Below are 19,962 nucleotides of genomic sequence, written 5' to 3'. Positions count from 1 at the left end.
AACTAAAACGCAGCGTTGTACGAATTAAAGTTATACGCTGCGTTCCATTAACAAAACCACAACCAAGAACGTTGAAAAAGAACAAATCAAAAGCAGGGGCTTTAAGCTTAATACTCAGAAAAGCGCAGACTGAAAAATTGAAGAGAGCAGGTTCAGTGTGTTGCATGGCTGTCAAAAGCACCTCCAATCATTGCCAAGTTTTACGAAAGTATTTATTTATCATTGTATTTGTTTTCTCCTCAATGAAAAAGTAGTACAGTTTCAATTGCTCAAGTTTACTAGAAAATTCTCATTGGGAGATAATAAAAAAATGTTTTGTACAAAAATAAGTTAGAAATTCTTGTGGGTATGATTTGATCTATTGGGTTTTCTAATTGAACTGAACTGTGATTAACAAAATGACAATTTTCTAAATTAGACAGTGTGCGGTGCAGGAAAAAAGATTTTCGTCCTAGAGTAGAAATCAAGCTAAATGTCATTTTCATACATTCATCACAGAATTTTCAACTGAGAATTAAATCAATACATGTGTTCAACATAACACGCAACTGATCCAGCGGCTGTCAAGGCAATGGCTCTCATTTTCATCGTTAATTGTGGAGCAACAAAGTCTACTGTTCCATGTTTGAGATGTGCAATTGGAAATTAAGGCTTTGGGTTATGAAATTTCATTGAAAACCAGAATGGAGCACCAAAAGTCCAATGCTCCGGGTTTAGTAACTTTTGGTGTGCCCATCTCAGTCATTATGTTGAACTATCATGCTGACTTGGAGGGCCACAGACCACTTCACTCAAACAAGCTTTGGCCCTTTTCTGTACTGAAGCTGAAGTTGCAAATTGCAATACGTATTTGCAGCGGGGCTGTTTTTACAATAATATTGGTAACCCGCCTATAAATTTATCTCCTTTCTCCTAGAATACTTAAGCACCAGATCTACATTATCTAATTTATTTACTTGCTTAACGTTATGGGTTTATCCTCATGTTGCTTCTCATTTGATCATGAGCCGAATTAGGACAATGTGACACTGGCTACTAAGTCTTGGTCTTTCCGATCTAATTCATTACGTCAAGCTGTCCATGAAAAGGGAAGGAGAAAGAGTAATATATGAATGATTACAATTTAACTCCTCTTGCTGAATTGTATTAGGCGACTTGACTTGTAAATATCTCATGGACACTATCACATACCAGCAATAAGTGGTTCCAATTCACTGCTCTTGTTCTATACAAATATATACGACAATATCTTGAGCTTTCAATTGATTTCACAAATCCTTACCTCCTCTTATACGTTCGTCCAATTCTGAGCAAGTAGACATTATCTTTGCTTATGCCCTTCATTGTTAGTAAACCAAAAATGCAGAGATGAAAACAAAATTCTCTTTGATATTATTACTCAATTGGAATCTTACCACAAAAATCATGTCTCTTGATTGCTTAGAATTGGATGAACATATACGACGGCTCAAAGACTGTGAAATATTATTACTTAAAATATAGTATTTTGAACAAATTATTGAGTAATAATTTACTTATAAAGAAACGAATATAAAATCTTATTTTATGCAATACTATTACTACAAATAATTTTTAAATGTAACATAATATATTTCTAAGCAACCCTTTTTGGCTTTTTTTTTTTTTTTTTTAATCTTGCTTTTCATTCTATTCCAAATGGCCAACCATTGAGAACATAGTGATTGTTATAATATATCTATAATATTAATTAATTTTTATTTTGTTAAAAATAAAGAAATTAGGTAGATTTTAAATAAGTATAGTCTATGTTATATGATGCGACTAAATCAATTCTACCAAGTGCACTAGTCTTGTTTAAGTAATAAAGTGATGAGTTGAATATCTTTCTACAGAGTTCAAAGCAATTATTTGTAATTACCTAAAACTACCTATTTATTTGAGAAAACAAAAATTTAGAGTGTAAAAGTAACGAATTAAAAATAACTAAATTAAACAAATAAATAATGTGAAAAACTTTGCAATATTAATGAAGTTAGGGTACAAATTTTCCCCTAATTATGTTTGACAACTACTCTTAATACCCGTTTGTGCTATGAATTGATAGGATTCTTCTAAGGCCAATTATCTTTATTTAGGCATAATATTCAACTTAATCTAGATCCCTATTAGCTATTCGGATACTCTGAAATTAAGAAGTATAAATTCATCAATCCCTTACGACTAATTCGCCTTATTCGGTTATGAATTAGATGAACCACTAATTAATTCTAGAATCTTTATTCGATTACTTCTATATGTTGTGCAATGTCATTCCCATAAAACAATTATAAATATGAATTAAGTAATAAACCCTAATTTTTCTATTCGAAATATCATCAAGGTAATTGAATTAATCCAACATTCATAAAGATTAAACCTAAACTTTTACACAAATTCATAAACATAAATCTAGTATTAAGAATAAAAATTGTTCAAAACATAATTAGAGTTTCATCCTCCCCTAACAAAAAATATTTATTCCATCTTAAGAACAAAGAAATAAATACAAAATAAAGAAAACATATTCAGACTTGAAAATAAATAAAAATCAACTCTTAAATCTGATCTTCAATCTTTAAGCCTCAAGAATGCGTTTTCTCCTCTAAAAAATATATAAAATTCATCCCCTGATAACTAATCTCAATTATACTTAAATACTCAAAAGAGTCCTAAATAAAAAGAAAAGAAAAACTAATAAAAATATCATAATAGTTTCTATCAAAATCATAATGGAGCACCAAAAGTCCAATGGTAAGTTTTGGTGTGCCCATCTCAGTCATTATGTTGAACTGTCAATGGAAGGGAAGGAGAAAGGACGCAGCTTGACCTTAACCAAATATTTAAGACAATATCACTATCATGCTGACTGTTGAGGGCCACAGGCCACTTCACTCGTACAAGTCTTTGCCCTTCTCTATACTGAAGCTGAAGTTGCAAATTATTGAGTAATACTTTACTTGTAAAGAAATGAATATAAAACTTTATTTATGCAATACTATTACTACAAATAATTTTTAAATGTAACATAATATATTTCTAGCAACATTTTTGGCTTTTTCTAATCTTGCTTTTCATTATTCCAAATGGCCGACCATTGAGAAAATAGTGATTGTTATAATATATCTATAATATAATTAATTTTTATTTTTGTAAAAAATAAAGAAATTAGGTAGATTATAAATTGACCCGGACATCCAAGTCATCATTTAAAAAAAAAAAAAAAAAATCAAGTTTAATTAATCACAATTGAGATTTTATTGATTTTACATATAGTAGAATATGGGTTATTCATAGACAAAACAATCGGAGGTCATATAACAAGCCTTTCCTCATTCATAACTCAACCACACTGTTTAACATAGAAACATAGTAACAAGACATGACAACGGATGGAGATTATTACAGATAAGTAAATTAAATGGTGACTAAGAAATCAAAGAGAGGCCACAGCAGCAGACTATCTGATATAACTTTGTTTGCAGTTTCGGAAGGATGAAAGCCATCCCAAAACACATATTCAGTTGCGTTTGCACACGTTCCCTGATTTCGTTGTACATAAAATGATGTTTCAGCAACCCAGTTCCGCAACAAGCCTTCCTCGCCTCGGCAAACCCTGTAAAACAACGGTTATAAACACTCAATGAATCCTACAACTGAACACAACAAGCTCATTAAGTGAATTTGTTTTATTATATCGCGTACCATTATCATAAGGCTTGGTGCAAGATCATAGAGAGGCTGGTAGATGTCCAGGACTACCAGATTGAGTCCAGAAGTCTTATTTTGCAAGATTATAGAAGTGTCGTTTAGCTTGTAGTTGAATGAAACTGCATCTTCATTTATCTCTTCGGCGCCCCCAGATTGAGTCCAGGATTCATGCCGAGCTACACTACACTCTAAGTTAGCCCACGATACATGTTCATCTGGCGTTTAAAATTTATAATTAACCACCATTTGAATTTAATATTTTTTTGAATCTTTCACAAAAACAACATACGATGAACAAATAAACAAGGAAAAAAAAAAAAATATATAATATATATATCATAAAATTTTATTCAAAAATCTTGTGGGGCGATGTTGCTAAGATTAAGAAAGAAGAACTAAAAGGTAGAATAAGCTGCTGGTGTATATGAAAAACAAAGGAGCAGATGCAATTCTGGTCCTTGAAATTCAGTTAAAAGGTTATCAAACGGTTTCCGTACAGTTAGTTGAGATTATTCTTACCAGTGTTAACGGAGCTGGATGGTGTTAAAAAAACTCAACTAAAACGCAGCGTTGTACGAGTTAAAGTTATACGCTGCGTCCCATTAACAAACCCACACCAAGAACGTTGAAAAAGAACAAATCAAAAGCAGGGGCTTAAGCTTAATACCCAGAAAAAGCGCAGACTGAAAAATTGAAGAGAGAGGTTCGTGGTTGCATGGCTGTCAAAAGCACGTCCAATCATTGCCAAGTTTTACGAAAGATTTATTTATCATTGTATTTGTTTCTCCTCAATGAAAAAGTAGTACAGTTTCAATTGCTCAAGTTTACTAGAAAATTCTCATGGGAGATAAAAAAAATGTTTGTACAAAAATAAGTTAGAAATTGTGGGTATGATTTGATCTATGGGTTTCTAATTGAACTGAACTGTGATTAACAAAATGACAATTTTCTAAATTAGACAGTGTGCGGTGCAGGAAAAAAGATTTTCGTCCTAGAGTAGAAATCAAGCTAAAGTCATTTTCATACATTCATCACAGAATTTTCAACTGAGAATTAAATCAATACATGTGTGTCAACATAACACGCAAATGATCCAGCGGCTGTCAAGGCAATGGCTCTCATTTTCATCGTTAATGTGGAGCAACAAAGTCTACTGTTCCATGTTTGAGATGTGCAATTGGAAATAAGGCTTTGGGTTATGAAATTTCATGAAAACCAGAATGGAGCAACAAAAGTCCAATGCTCCGGGTTTAGTAACTTTTGGTGTGCCCATCTCAGTCATTATGTGAACTATCATGCTGACTTGGAGGGCCAGACCACTTCACTCAACAAGCTTGGCCCTTTTCTGTTGAAGTGAAGTTGCCAATTGCAATACGTATTTGCAGCGGGGCTGTTTTTACAATAATATTGGTAACCCGCCTATAAATTTATTCCTTTCTCCTAGAATACTAAGCACCAGATCTACATTATTCATTATTTATATGCTTAACGTTATGGGTTTATCCTCATGTTGCTTCTCATTTGATCATGAGCCGAATTAGGACAATGTGACACTGGCACTAAGTCTGGTCGTTTCCGATCTAATTCATTACGTCAAGCTGTCCATGAAAAGGGAAGGAGAAAGAGTAATATATGAATGATTACAATTAACTCCTCTTGCTGAATTGTATTAGGCGACTTGACTTGTTTTACATCTCAAGGACACATCACATACCAGCAAAAGTGGTTCAACTCACTCCTCTTGTTTATACAAATATATACGACAATATCTTGAGCTTTTAATTGATTTCACAAGTCTTACCTCACTTGTACGTTCGTCCAATTCTGAGCAAGTAGACATCATCTTTGGTTATGTCCTTCATTGTTAGTAAACCAAAACTACAGAGATGAAAACAAAATTCTCTTTGATATTGTTACTCATTGGAATCTTACCACAAAAACATGTCTTCTGATTGCTCAGAATTAGATGAACGTATACGACGGCCCAAAGACTATGAAATATTATTACTTAAAATATAGTATTTCAAACAAATTATTGAGTAATACTTACTTATAAAGAAATGATATAAAATCTTATTTTATGTAATACATTACTACAAATAATTTTAAATGTAACATAATATATTTCTAAGCAACCCTTTTTTGCTTTTTTTTTTTTTAATCTTGCTTTTCATTTTATTCCAAATGGCCAACCATTAAGAACATAGTGATTGTTATAATATATCTATAATATTAATTAATTTTTATTTTGTTAAAAATAAAGAAATTTGGTAGATTTTAAATAAGTATAGTCTATGTTATATGATGCGACTAAATCAATTCTAGTAAGTATACTAGTCGTGTTTAAGTAATAAAGTAATGAGTTGAGTATCGTTCCACAGAGTTCAAAGCAATTATTTGTAATTACCTAAAACTAACTACACGTTATTTGAGAAAACAAAAATTTAGACTGTAAAAGAAACGAATTAAAAAATAACTAAATTAAACAAATAAATAATGTAACGAGCTTTGCAATATTAATGAAGTTAGGGTACAGATTTCCTCCTAATTATGTTTGACAACTACTCTTAATACCCGTTTGTGCTATGAATTGGTAGGATTCTTCTAAGGCTAATTATCTTTATTCAGACATAATATTCAACTTAATACAGATCCCTATTCGGTTACTCTGAAATTGAGAAGCATAAATTCATCAATCCCTTACGACTAATTCGCCCTATTCGATTATTAATTAGATGGACCACAAATTAATCCTAGAATCTCTATTCGATTACTTCTAGTTTTAATATGTTGTGCAATGTCATTCCCATAAAACAATTATGAACATGAATTAAACAATAAACCCTAACTTCTCTATTCGAAACATCATCAAGGTAATTGAATCAATCAAAAATTCATAAAGCATTAAACCTAAACTTTTGCACAAATTCATAAACATAAATCTGGTATTAAGAATAAAAATTGTTCAAAACATAATTAGAGTTCCATCCTCCTATAACAAAAAAGATTTACTCCATCCTAAGAACAAAGAAATAAATACAGAATAAAGAAAATATATTCAGACTTGAAAATAAACAAAAATCAAACTCTTAAATCTGATCTTCACTTTTTAAGCCTCAAGAATGCGTCTTCTCCTGTAAAAGATATGCAAAATTCGTTCCCTGACAACTAATCTCAATTATACTTAAATACCCAAAAGAGTCATAAGTAAAAAAGGAAAAAAAAAAACTGATAAAAATGCTCTAATAGTTTCCACCGTAACCCTAACCATGGCTAAATTTAAGTCATCACAGCCTAGGTTGTGGCTAAAATAAGTTAGAAATTCTTGTGGGTATGATTTGATCTATTGGGTTATCTAATTGAACTGAACTGGATTAACAAAATGACAATTTTCTAAATTTGACAGTTTGCGGTGCAGGTAAAAAGCTTTTCGTCCCAGAGTAGACAGTAGTAGAAATTAAGCTAAATGTCATTTTCATACATAACTGTAAGCTAGAGTAGACAGTAGTAGAAATTTCAATGAAAATCATAATGGAGCACCAAAAGTCCAATGCTCCAGGTTTAGTAAGTTTTGGTGTGCCCATCTCAGTCATTATGTTGAACTGTCAATGGAAGGGAAGGAGAAAGGACGCAGCTTGACCTTAACCAAATATTTAAGACAATATCACTATCATGCTGACTGTTGAGGGCCACAGGCCACTTCACTCGTACAAGTCTTTGCCCTTCTCTATACTGAAGCTGAAGTTGCAAATTATTGAGTAATACTTTACTTGTAAAGAAATGAATATAAAACTTTATTTTATGCAATACTATTACTACAAATAATTTTTAAATGTAACATAATATATTTCTAAGCAACACTTTTTGGCTTTTTTTTAATCTTGCTTTTCATTCTATTCCAAATGGCCAACCATTGAGAAAATAGTGATTGTTATAATATATCTATAGTATTAATTAATTTTTATTTTTGTGAAAAATAAAGAAATTAGGTAGATTATAAATAAGTATAGTCTATGTTATACAAATTTAATTGAACTCATTACAAGTAAAACCATTATAAAGGCAATATATTTCTTTAAACTTGATAAATATGATTTTGATATAGGACAAATCTCTTATTACCAGATAATTTCTTTCTAAATGGTTTTTAATTTAATTTACTGTTAAGAAATTAGAACTTTTTTCATACGAATTTCTATATTAATATCATTTCTTTTATTTGATGTGATTAATAGTATTGACAATGATCATTTTCAAACATTGAAACGTGCCGATGATCAATTGTATTGAATAAAAAACTTATCAATAATTATTAAAGTTATAATATTTATCATGATGTTGAAAATTATAAATTATCTCACTTTTTGAAATTCGCCACTTTCTTGAATTCTTGACTTCACCTAGAGGTGGAACAAATGGGCCGGGTTAGGCGGGTCAACCCTAACCTGGCCTGTAATAAAGAGGGTTTAAACCGGTCTGCCTTCGGGTTGAACCCAACCCGCCAGCAACCCCAGGGCGGGCCAGGTTGCAAAATGGCAACCCAGCGGCCAGCGGGTTGCTATTTTGTCCTCTCTGCAGGAGGCCCGCCAACCCGGCGGGTTGCATGAGGGTTGACCCGCGGGTTGGCCAAAAAATAAATTAAAAAAAAAGTAAAATTAATTTATTTTTTTAAATTACCCTTTTACCCTTGAAATGTAGCCGTTTTATAGCCGTTGGAAGGGTCTTTTTCGTCATTTTCTTTCCCCATTTTTTTTCTATAAATTGGCCCTAAACTCTTATATTTTTCTCACAACTCAAATTCTCTCATTCTCTCATATTCTCTAATCTCTATTCTCTCAATTATTCATTTATTCTCTTAATCTTTTTGTTATCAATTTGCTCTTATTTTAATTTTTATTAGTTTTTGCAATTTTCAATTCATATTTCCAATTTTCCAAATTTCCAATTTCCATATTCCAATTCTCTTTCTTTAATTTTTATTTTCTACATCAATTTTTTTTCAACTATAATGGATATATATTCTCCCATCAATTTCAATGATGAAGAAAACTACTATCCTAGTCCTAGTCCCACTGAGTTTTACTATGAATGCAGGAGATTCAAATAGTCCCGCTGTCCCAATCCCCGTTCAGAATCCGAACACCTCAAAATATGCCGTCGATTCCAACAGCTCCGGTGGTTCTAGAAGTCGTCCTATAATCATCGTCCTCGTCCAACTCCATCTCAAGTTGAGACGGGTTCATCAAATGCCATCGAAACTGAAGATAGGCACACATTGACGTTTTGGCGCATTTTGACAAGTTTTACGAGATAGAAAATTGCGTTCAAGTCAAGAAAGCAAGATACAAATATTGTGGAAATGTTTATAAAGCTGATTCAGGTAATGGTACTAGTACTTTAAACCACATGCTAATAAACTATAATAACATGGAAATAGAGAAGCATCAAACTCAAATAACTAATAGGGGTACTACTTGGCGTTATATTCTAATGTATATAGGGAACAGTTAGCTTTATATATTGCTGTAGCTGATCAACCTATTAATATGACAGAAGATAAATATTTTGAAAGATTTGTTCAAAATTCATTTTTTCTAGGATTTAAAGTTATTCTAAACTGCAATCGAAATGATTTAATAAAATTGTTTAGAAAAATGAAATTAGAATTAAAAATAAATTTCATACTTGTCATATTAGTGTGGCTCAACTGCCGATATTTGGAGTGGTAGAGCTAAACAAGATTATATTGTGTGTTAGTCATTATTTTGATAATGAATTTAAATTAAATAAATCTTTATTAGGATTTAGATTAATGGATGTGAATCATAGTGGTTTAGAAATCTATATAAAATGTTGAAGTTTTAGAAGATTATGATTATTGATAAGTAATAAGTTTAACTTTAGTAATGCAAGTTCTAATAGTAAAGTATAGATTTTTTTTCAAATTAATTATCCTTTATAAACAATTTGAAGTTTTTTCACCAACGTTGTGCATGTCATGTATTAATTTAATTGTGAAAGTGGTATGAAAATAATAAACAAAATATTGATAGAATAGGGAATTTTAGCTTGGATTACTGGTAGTAATAAAAGAAATGCTGAATTCAAGAAACTTGTATAAAATCAAATATGTCTCCTAGAACTTTTGCTTAGATATGTCTGTTAGATGGAATAATACTTATTTAATACTTGATTCATGTTTACCTATGCTAATATAATTAGTTATTTTGTGCAAATAATAGAGGTCCTCATTATTTGATGAAAATAATTGGAAGATAGTTAAAGTATTTCATTCTTTCTCAAACGTTTTTACCAATCCACTTTACAACTTTCTGGTGTGTATTATCCTACTAGTCCATTGGAATACATACAATTATAAAAATTTCCGAGTTATTTACAAAAAACAAAGACAATGAAATTTTAAATGCACCAATAAAGGCAATGCAAAATTTTTTTTTGAAATATTGGGAAGCCATTCTTTTCTTTATTGTTTAGGTGCTATATTTGATCCTAGAATTAAATTAGCAGTTTAGAAAATAGTTTTGACAATTTAAGTGAAATTACAAACCGAATCATATGTTAACAAATAGGAGAGGTAAAAAATAGTCTTTTCGAAGTGTATTTCTAATATGAAAACAGGTATGGGAACCGCAGTCGCAAAGAGGCAAATATCCAGAGAAGCTGTATCCAGAAGAAACAACAAATGAAGACTTATACTCTGGAATGCACTGAATAGGTCGAAGAGAACCCGAATCCGAAGCACAACCTCCTCTTCAGAAGCACCACCACCACCACCAACAACAATAATATACTGTCCTCCATGGAGTCGCAGAGAGAATGAACTTCAACAATATTTGGCAACCCCCGAAATGTTTCAACAGGTCACTTTGATATCTTAGAGTATTGGAGAGCCAGAAAATGTATTTTTGGTATTATCAAGACTTGCTTCGATGTTTTCCTGTTCCTGTCTCAACCGTCTCATCCGAACAAACATTTAGTGCAGTGAAAAGATTTTAAATGAAAGGAGGACTAAACTTGCTCCAAAAATGATTGAAGTCCTCACATGTCTTCGAGATTGGGAACGATCGCGCCATCAAGATCAATACGAGGTTATCGACAATACTTTAGTAGAATCATTTCAATTTTGTAATATAGATGATACAGATGAGGGAGGTCTTAGTGAACCACCCCCAAATTAGTTGTTTTGTAAAATGTAATTTGTAAATTAATTGTCAATTATTGAACTCTTTTCTCTTTACCAAGTTTTTCTCCCATTGGGTTTTTCTTGGTGAGGTTTTTAACGAGACAATAATTATTGTAATTTCTTATTTTATTTTTTGATAAATGAATAAGTCTAATTTTTCTTATATTACAATTTTATTGTATTAAAATTGAATTAATATTTGAAATGTTAACAAAAACAAAAAATTGAATTGAATTGAATTATTGATATTTGAAAAGTTAACTAAAAACAATTATATTTATAATTATTTATTTGAAAAGTTAAATTAAAAAAACAAAAAAAATAAAAAAACAAAAAAAATAAGAAAATCTGGCTAACCCGGCCTGGACCGCCGCCTAACCCGACAGGTTAGGGTTGGCTGTTTGGGCTGGGCCAGCCATTTTCTCCATAATGGTGGGCCTAACCCGGCCTGCCTTTGTTGGCAGGCGGGTTAGGCCCGGCCCGCCAACCTTCGTAACCTGTCGCGGGCCGAGCTGGGCGGGTTACTTTTCCACCTTTAACTTCACCCACTGATTGGATGGTTGTGCATATTATTGTGACACATGAGATAATTTTTCTCATGGTAAATTGATCCCACTTATTTCAGGCTTTGGTTCATGAAACTTTTATGAAAATCAGTTATCTAGAAGTTCACTGTACCGTAACTACTAAGTCTTGGGCTTGCCGATCTTATCAGTTATCTAGAAGCAACCGGACATTTTGAGCTGTCCATGAAAGTGGCTTGCCGATCTTATTAATTACATCGATCTTAACGTAAGTTTGTGTTTGCGGATGAACGTATAAGATGGGTCAAAGATTTGTGAAATCAATTGACAGCTTAAATTGGTGTCTCATGTAGAAATGTATTACAAAAGAACTGTATTTCAAGTGAGTGTCCTTAATAGTAGACCGAACTACGAAGATTTTGGAGCCATAGAAGTCATTATCATTATCAATACTACTTGGAGCCATAGAAGCCATAAAAGCCTTTGGCCCTTCTTTTACGTTTGTCCTTTCTTAAATGTTCCTCCACTTCTGAGCAAGACCTCCCTTTCTATACGTTTGCCCCTTCTGATACGTTTGTCCAGTTCACTGCTCTTGTTTTACATTATTGTCTATGATACCATCTTGAGCTTTCAATTGATTTCACAAGTTTTCGGCCCATCTTATGCGTTCCTCCTATCTTGAGCAAAAAGTCATTATCATTATCGTATAATACTTTTGACTGGAGCTGCAATAGCAAATATAGATGATGTTCACGTAGTGGGGCTGCTTTGCTTTTATGAAGTCATTTACAACAATTATGAACTGCCTATAAATTCATCTCAATTCTTGTAGCTTAAGCACCATATCTTCATTAGCTTAAGCACTTACATACATCATGACGCCATCCTCAAATTTCTTCTCATTTATGCACTTGCTTCTTTTGTTCTCTTTATTTAATCTTATTGTCCTGGCTCACTTTACCTCTTTTGTGCAGACACTCTGTCATGATGATGAGCGTTCTTCCTTGTTGCGGTTCAAGGAAAGTCTAGTCATTAATAAGTTTGCTTCTTTTGATCCTTTAGCTTATTCGAAAGTTGCATTATGGAAGGCAGATGAAGACTGCTGCTCATGGGACGGCGTCACCTGCAATGAGGTTACTGGTCATTTGATCAGGCTTAACCTCACTAGTAGCTGCCTTTATGGTTATATCCACTCTACCAGTACTCTCTTCCAACTTGCCCATCTGGAATGGCTTAGCCTGGCTGATAATCACTTCAATGGCTCCAAAATCCCTTCCCGAATCATGAACCTTTCCAGGTTAACATTTTTGAACCTATCTTATTCTGCCTTTTCTGGTCAAATACCATCGGAGTTCTTAAAGCTCTCAAATTTGGAGACCCTTGACACATCATTGAATCGTAACTTGGAGCTCCAAGAGCCAGGTCTAAAGAGCCTAGTTGACAAGTTAACTCACCTCAAAGTGCTAAATCTTTCCCAGGTCAACATTTCTTCTTCAGTACCTGATATCTTGGCAAATTTATCTTCGTTGACTGAGTTATCCTCACGCATTGTGAATTGCAAGGAGAGTTTCCTGCAAAGATATTCCAATTACCCCACCTTCACTTTCTCAGTGTGCAGGACAATCAAGGCCTCTCTGGGTACTTGCCAGAATTTGAAAAGAGTAATCCTCTTCAATATTTGAAACTTGCAGGCACGAGTTTCTCTGGTGAGGTTCCATATTCAATTGGAAATCTTAATTCCTTAATTCTCTTGGATATTCACGACTGCAGTTTTTCAGGATCAATTCCGTCTTCACTTGGTAATCTTACCAAGATCACTAATCTTTACTTATCTGGAAATCAATTTTCGGGCAAGTTGTCAACTTTGTTTGGAAATCCATCTTCTTTAGAAGAACTGGACCTTTCTTACAACTTTTCAAGCCAAGATTCTCGTGCGTTGTCGTGGATGACTAAGTATAGTAAGCTTACTTATTTAGGACTTTCACAAATCAACTTGTTTGGTGAAATTCCCTCTTGGCTCATGAACCTAACACATCTTACTCATTTATATATGAGCCAGAATGAATTAAAGGGTCCTATTCCATATTGGCTTATGAACCTAAGCCAATTAGTGGAGCTATCATTGTCATCTAATCGTTTGATTGGCAATATCCCTTCTCAAGTTGGAAACCTAACGCAGCTGCAGCTTCTTGCACTTGGGTCCAATATGTTGCAAGGCGCATTTCCTATCGCTCTCTATGACCTTGAGAATCTTCGTGTGCTTGACCTCATTTCAACTAATCTGAATAGCACAGTAGATATGAACATGCTTTTTTATAAACTCAAAAGTTTACATTATTTAATTCTTTCCTCAAACAACTTATTGTTGCTCACCGACACCAAAGTTCATACAAAATTTCCAAAACTTTCATTTCTCGGATTGCGGTCATGCAACCTTATTGAGTTCCCAAATTTCCTGCAGAACCAAGATCAATTGGAGATTCTAGACCTTTCCTCAAACAAGATAGCTGGCCAAATACCTGGATGGTTTTTGAATTTGAGTGTGGATTTGTTGCTAGACTTGAACCTTTCCAACAATCTTTTAACCGGCTTTGACCAACATCCTCTTAGTTTTTCATGGACTCGACTATTAGTTTTAGACTTAAGTTCTAATAAGTTGCAAGGACCACTCCCAGTTCCCCCACTGTCCACTGCGTCTTATTTAGTTTCGTACAATAATCTGACATGAGAAATTCCACCAACTTTATGCAATTTGAATCAGTTGGAACTTCTCGATCTGTCTCACAACAACTTAAGTGGCAAGCTTCCACAGTGTTTGGGAAATTTTAGTCATTTCCTAGAACTACTAAGTCTGAAAAATAACAACTTTAGTGGAGGTATTCCTGAAAACTTTTTGAATGGAGAAAACTTGAGGATGATTGATTTAAGCCAAAATCAATTACACGGCAAAATTCCGAGATCATTGGCCAATTGTAGAAATCTAGAATTTCTTGATCTTGGAAACAATCAAATCAATGATACTTTTCCATCCTGGTTGGAAACTCTTCCAAATTTAAAGGTCCTTATCTTACAATCTAATAGATTAAGGGGTGCCATAAAAGAACCTGAAACAGCCTATGCTTTTCCCGAACTGCAAATCATTGATCTCTCCCATAATAGATTTACAGGTAGTCTTCCATCAAAATACTTTGAATCTTGGGATGCCATGAAAGTTGTCAATGGAAGTTCACTAACATATATGCAAGCTCTGAAGACGTCTGGAAGTCTCTATACAGGTATTGATGAGACGTATGATATTTTACCATCAATTTACGATTACTCAATGCAATTGAGTACCAAAGGCATAGAGTTGGAGTACGGAAGGATCTCATATCTCCTCACAGCTATTATTTTCTCGAGCAACAAATTTGAAGGACACATTCCAGCATCCATTGCAAATTTAAGAGGGCTTCATTTTCTCGTTCTTTCGAACAATAATCTCAAAGGCTCCATCCCACCATCCATGGCAAACCTAACAATATTGGAATCGTTGGACCTTTCCAATAACAAGCTCTCAGGACAGATTCCTCAGCAACTGGAAGATCTCACATTCCTTTCATACTTCAATGTCTCAAATAATCATCTCACAGGACGCATACCACAAGGAAAACAATTTGATACATTTGAGAGTATTTCGTTTGATGGGAACCCAGGATTGTGTGGAAAGCAGATAGCAAAAAAATGTGGAGATTTTCCGCCTTCAAAGAAAGAAGAAGATCCTGCAGGCTCGAAGTTTCCACTTGAATTTGGCTGGAAAATAGTTCTGACAGGGTTTGCTAGTGGGATAATTGCTGGAGTGGCTCTTGAGCATGCTTTTTCTCCAAGGATAAAGGTATTGTTCATGAAGATTTTCGAGAGGAAGCTCATGAATACATTCGGGAGACAGAGAGCTCACAGAAGCACGATGTAAGTAGCTTTATTTATTTTTTGTTCACAGAGTTAATAAATGTAGCCTTAAGGATCATCTACTTTTTCACGTAGTCGTTTTTTCTTCTAGCAGTGTCTTTACATTTTGTTGCCATAGATTCTATGATTGCTCGCTTTAATTTGTTAAATTCTTGCCCCAAAACCAGGTTTGGAAATTTAAACCTTGAAAGCTAAAGCATAGCATCTCATTCCAAGAACTAAAGGCAAAATTGTATTTGTTGCAGTGTAAGTACCCCGTCATTGAGCTTTTTCTTGTCAAAAGAAAGTGTCACCAGAAGGTGGAGGAAATTTGATACTCCGGTTTATATGTAGACATTATTGTTCAACCTCCATAACAATAGCTCACTAAGTAATTTTAACATGTAACACATTATTTGTAAAACCCCATTTTTAATTCTTATAGATTAGGTGTATATTTTGTGGTTTTGTTTTTGAGAAAGGGCATTTCTGTCACATTTTAAAGTTTCATCGGGGCTGAAAACGAAAGAATGGAAATGGTTGGGTTTGCATAACAAAGGGGAGAAAACTGGACATTTTTGAAGAAAAAGCTGATGTTGCGGGGTTACAGTAGAAATAATAGAATTCAAGGGGGAGTTTTAAAACTTTTGGAAAGTTTAAATTATAAAAAGGGCTGATTTTCGCCCAGATGAAGAAAGAAGAAAAAAACCGCGAGAAAGAAAAGAAAGAGAGAGGAAGAAAAAGAAGGGAGACGAGAAGAGAAAGAAGGAAGAAAGAACGTTCGGCCGACCGAGAGGAGGAGGAAGGGAAGAGGAGAGACAAAGGAGAAGAAGAAAGGAAGAGAAAGAAGAAAGAAAAGGGAAAGAAAAAGAGAAATGAGGGAGAGAAAGTGAGGTAAGTGTCGGCCAAGGAAAGATGAAGGGAGATCACACGAATTTTTGTAGAAATTGTATCATACCTGTAGGTTTTAGAGTGAGTCATCTCACTATTTCTTTAATTTGTGTAATTCTAATTTAATTTTGTCAATTCGGGTTGTCAGGTGAAGAGAGGGATGATGCTTGAGGCAGTTGGGCATTTCGGGTTGAGCTGAAATTTTTTGTGAGTGGATTAACCGAAAAGTCTTTTAAAAACTTAATTGCTGTTTGCATATCAAGTTATTTATTTCTATTATAATGTTTTGGGTGCAAAATCTTGAGTTAAGTATGTTATTTGCTAAACCTTGTCTTGCATGTTTTGGCTGAGCAAATTTTTGGGTGATAATGCATTAGATCTGGTTCCAAAGTAATGAGTTTTCATACTGCATGTTATTTAAATATATGTATATGGCTGTCTCATGAAATTTGATGTTGATGGCTGCTTGATTTGGGGTGTGGTTGGCACTAGAGAGGAGTTGGGTTCGGCTGATGTTGAAGAGTGGAGAAAATTTATATTATGCAGATTTTTAGTAACGGGAAATGTTGGTGCTGGCTTATTAAATTGTTGAATGGAATATATATTTATTTAGAATGAGACTTTATCAAATAATTAACTCTTTTCTTTATTTATATACACATATAGGTGTATAAGGTGCATTTGGTGTTTTGTTCTTCAAAAATGGGCTGTTGGCTTAATTTGGAGATAGTTTTGCTAATCAAAGAGTGAGTGGGAATTGCACAAAATCCTTTACTAAAGATTGAGTTTTTAAGCTTGCATGTTACTTTAAAGTTATTGCCTTTCAATCACTTGGAAATTACGTGTGAATTGAATTATTGAAATGTTGTTTTATTTGGTAGAAATGAGTTGTGGTTGATGTTGTGTGAAGAGTAGTTGAAGAATATATATATATATATATATATATATATATATATGTGTGTGTGTGTGTGTGTGTGTGTGTGTGTGTGTGTGTTAAAATTCGGGTGAATAATTTTAATAAGCATGTGATACACGTTGTATTCCAAATTCTAGTACATTTTGTTTTAAATTATTTTGCTAAACTATTGAGTTAAATGTGTTGTTGGTGGAATTGACTTCAAATTGGCTGGTAGATTCAACTGGAAGTGTTGAAATGCATGAATAAGTGGAATTTTGATATCTTTGGTAAATTGGTTGAAGGAAAAACACAAATGGGTTAAAATGTCAGTTTTGAAACATGTTTAAAAATGTGCAGTCTCACCCCCATAATTGACATTTTTTTAGATTGCATGTTATTTAAGTGAAGTAAGTCATATATTTCCATGACAAGGACATTATTAGATGATATTTAAGTATTGTTGTGGTTTTGAAACCACCTGGCGAAGTACCGACCCCCCAGATTACAAACTTTAGGCTCTGTCCATGCGATGTAAGGTTCCACTAGGTATTGAGATATTCGGTCTTCAGACTCTGTGCATATGTATTTAGATATATTAGTGCTATGTCTGGACATCAATGTTCGCCAGGTATTGAGCTAGTTTTCTTCAGGCTTTGACCGCGTGATGATAGATTTTGCGAGGTATTAAGAGATTTTCCCAACTCTAACTGTAAGTGGGATGCCCACCTGGTTTTGAGATATTTTCCCCGGATACTAGTTGTGGTGAGAGTTTTCAATACCAGATTTGAAGTTAGTATCATAATCAATTTTAGTTTAAGGAAAGAGAATTAATATTCAGTTCACAGTATTTAGAAAACAACTATTACATGGTTAGAGTTTGAGCTCATAAGCATTGTTAAGATAATTGCTGGATATACATAGAACATTGTTTTCAGAATTTTCTTGATGTGTTTAATTGCATGTTTTAGTATTTTTGAAGAATACATGACATTCATTGAGCATAGTTTCGTTTTTCATAAATCTGAGACTGTTATATACATTTGAAAATGTTTTGACAAACGATTTATCCCAATCCCCCACTCACTCATTATTTTAGCTCACCCCTTTTTAGAAATGCTTTTCCCCTCCGCAGGTTCTCAGGACGATCGTGTCGAACAGTGAGTTTTCCGCTCAAGGTTGTGCCACACGTCTCCAGATTTCTCACGTGTGTATTTTGTTTATGTTGTGAGGACAAGTTTTATATTTTATGTAACCGACTCATGTTTTCGGACATTGTCAAAAACAGTTATGTTTTTATTTCGGGATTTCAAGTGTGTTCTATTTCCATGTATTTTACTCTGTGTTTCTGGACTTTTTTTTAAGATGCTTATGACATATTGTTTTCAGATTCCCAATTTTGTGTCTTCTTCATTTATGTTTCTTATGGGAATAAATATTATTGATATGTGGGTTTTATTAAGAGAAAAACAGATTTTCACACGGCATTTCTTGGTCATCGGATTCTCTCGGGAGCGCCTGGATCCTGTGGGATAGGGAGGGTCAGGTCCTGTCATAAGCTAAATGGCATTTTCATAACTAAAGGCAAAATAGTAGTCTTTTGCTTACACACATTCGGCACAGAATTTTAAAGTGAGAAATAAATCAAAACATATCATTTTCATCGTTAATTTGGAGCACCAGTAACATAATTAATCCTATTTTCATTATTAAGACTTGGTCTTGCCCATCGCTTTCACAACGTTGAACTTTCAATAAAAGGGCAAGCAGAAAGGAGGCAGATTGAGGTTCTAATTAATGCTGACTTGTTAGAGCCGGCTTGACTCATGAAAGCTTGATTTACAAATATCTTATGACACCATCTTTGTTGGAGTTGTCGACTACTTCAGTATTAATGGGTAACGGAGACGCACTCGGGGGTTCCGCTGACCGGTCAGCGGGTGGGTGCCCCGCTCCCCGGTGAGCGGGCGGGGGTCGCGGGGGCAGCACCCCTGAGCCCGTAGGCGGTTTTGGGCTTTTCCATGTATAACCGCTGTAGGATTCCTTTTAAGTTATTAATTCCTTTTTGGGTTGGGCTTAGGAATAGGAATTCTTGTAAAACTAGGTTTAATCTCTTAAACCTAGTATATAAACATACTTTTCTCTTGTTATGTGTGCGAGAACAATTCATTCATTGTAAACGAGAGAGGTGAGGCATATTGCAATAATATTGACTCAGCTGGACGTAGCCCACATTGGGTGAACCAGGGTAAATCGCGCGTATTACTTTCTTGGTTTACTGTTTGTTTTGTTTAATTATTATTATTTTGTTCCTGTTGCTTCTCTATTTCGTTCAATCTTAAGTTAATCATTTGATTTCACAAGTCTTTGACAGTCTTATGCGTTCGTTTAGGTTTGAGCAAGACATACATATTTGTATGTTAAGACCTGCCTATAAATTCATCGCAATTCTCCTACTTAAGTACAAGCTCTTCATTATCTAATCTAGTTACCTAAATTATGGGGTTATCCTTATGTTTCTTCTCATTTATACGCTTACTTCTTTGGCTCTTATTCCTTTATTTTACAGTACTTGTTCACTGCACTTCTTTTGTGCAACCACTCTGTCACGATGACAAGCATTCTTCCTTGTTGCAGTTCAAGGAAAGTCTAATTATCAATAAGTAAGCTTCTTCTTATCCTTCTGCTTGTCCGAAGGTTTCATCCTGGAATTCCCATAAAGATTGCTGCTCATGGGACGGTGTCACCTGCAATGAGATTATTGGTCATTTGATCGAACTTCACCTCTCTAGTAC

The 19,962-nt window shown here is 34.0% G+C and overlaps 1 protein-coding gene across 1 annotated transcript; it reads left to right on the top strand.

Annotated features, from left to right (window-relative positions):
• Positions 1 to 12,332: 12,332 nt before the first annotated feature.
• On the top strand, positions 12,333 to 17,199 carry LOC116131059 (receptor-like protein Cf-9). The gene is made up of 4 exons (XM_031416702.1): positions 12,333 to 13,095; positions 13,149 to 13,750; positions 14,219 to 15,402; positions 16,421 to 17,199. Exons 1-4 carry the CDS (start codon positions 12,333 to 12,335, stop codon positions 16,422 to 16,424), a joined length of 2,553 nt encoding a protein of 850 aa, XP_031272562.1. The 3' UTR covers positions 16,425 to 17,199.
• The last annotated feature ends 2,763 nt before the right edge of the window (positions 17,200 to 19,962 follow it).

This window comes from Pistacia vera, unplaced genomic scaffold (assembly GCF_008641045.1).
Source record: "Pistacia vera cultivar Batoury unplaced genomic scaffold, PisVer_v2 Contig228, whole genome shotgun sequence".
In the NCBI taxonomy this organism is placed as follows: domain Eukaryota; kingdom Viridiplantae; phylum Streptophyta; class Magnoliopsida; order Sapindales; family Anacardiaceae; genus Pistacia; species Pistacia vera.
Note: the sequence above shows the minus strand (reverse complement) of the source record. Positions and strands in the feature narration are given on the sequence as shown.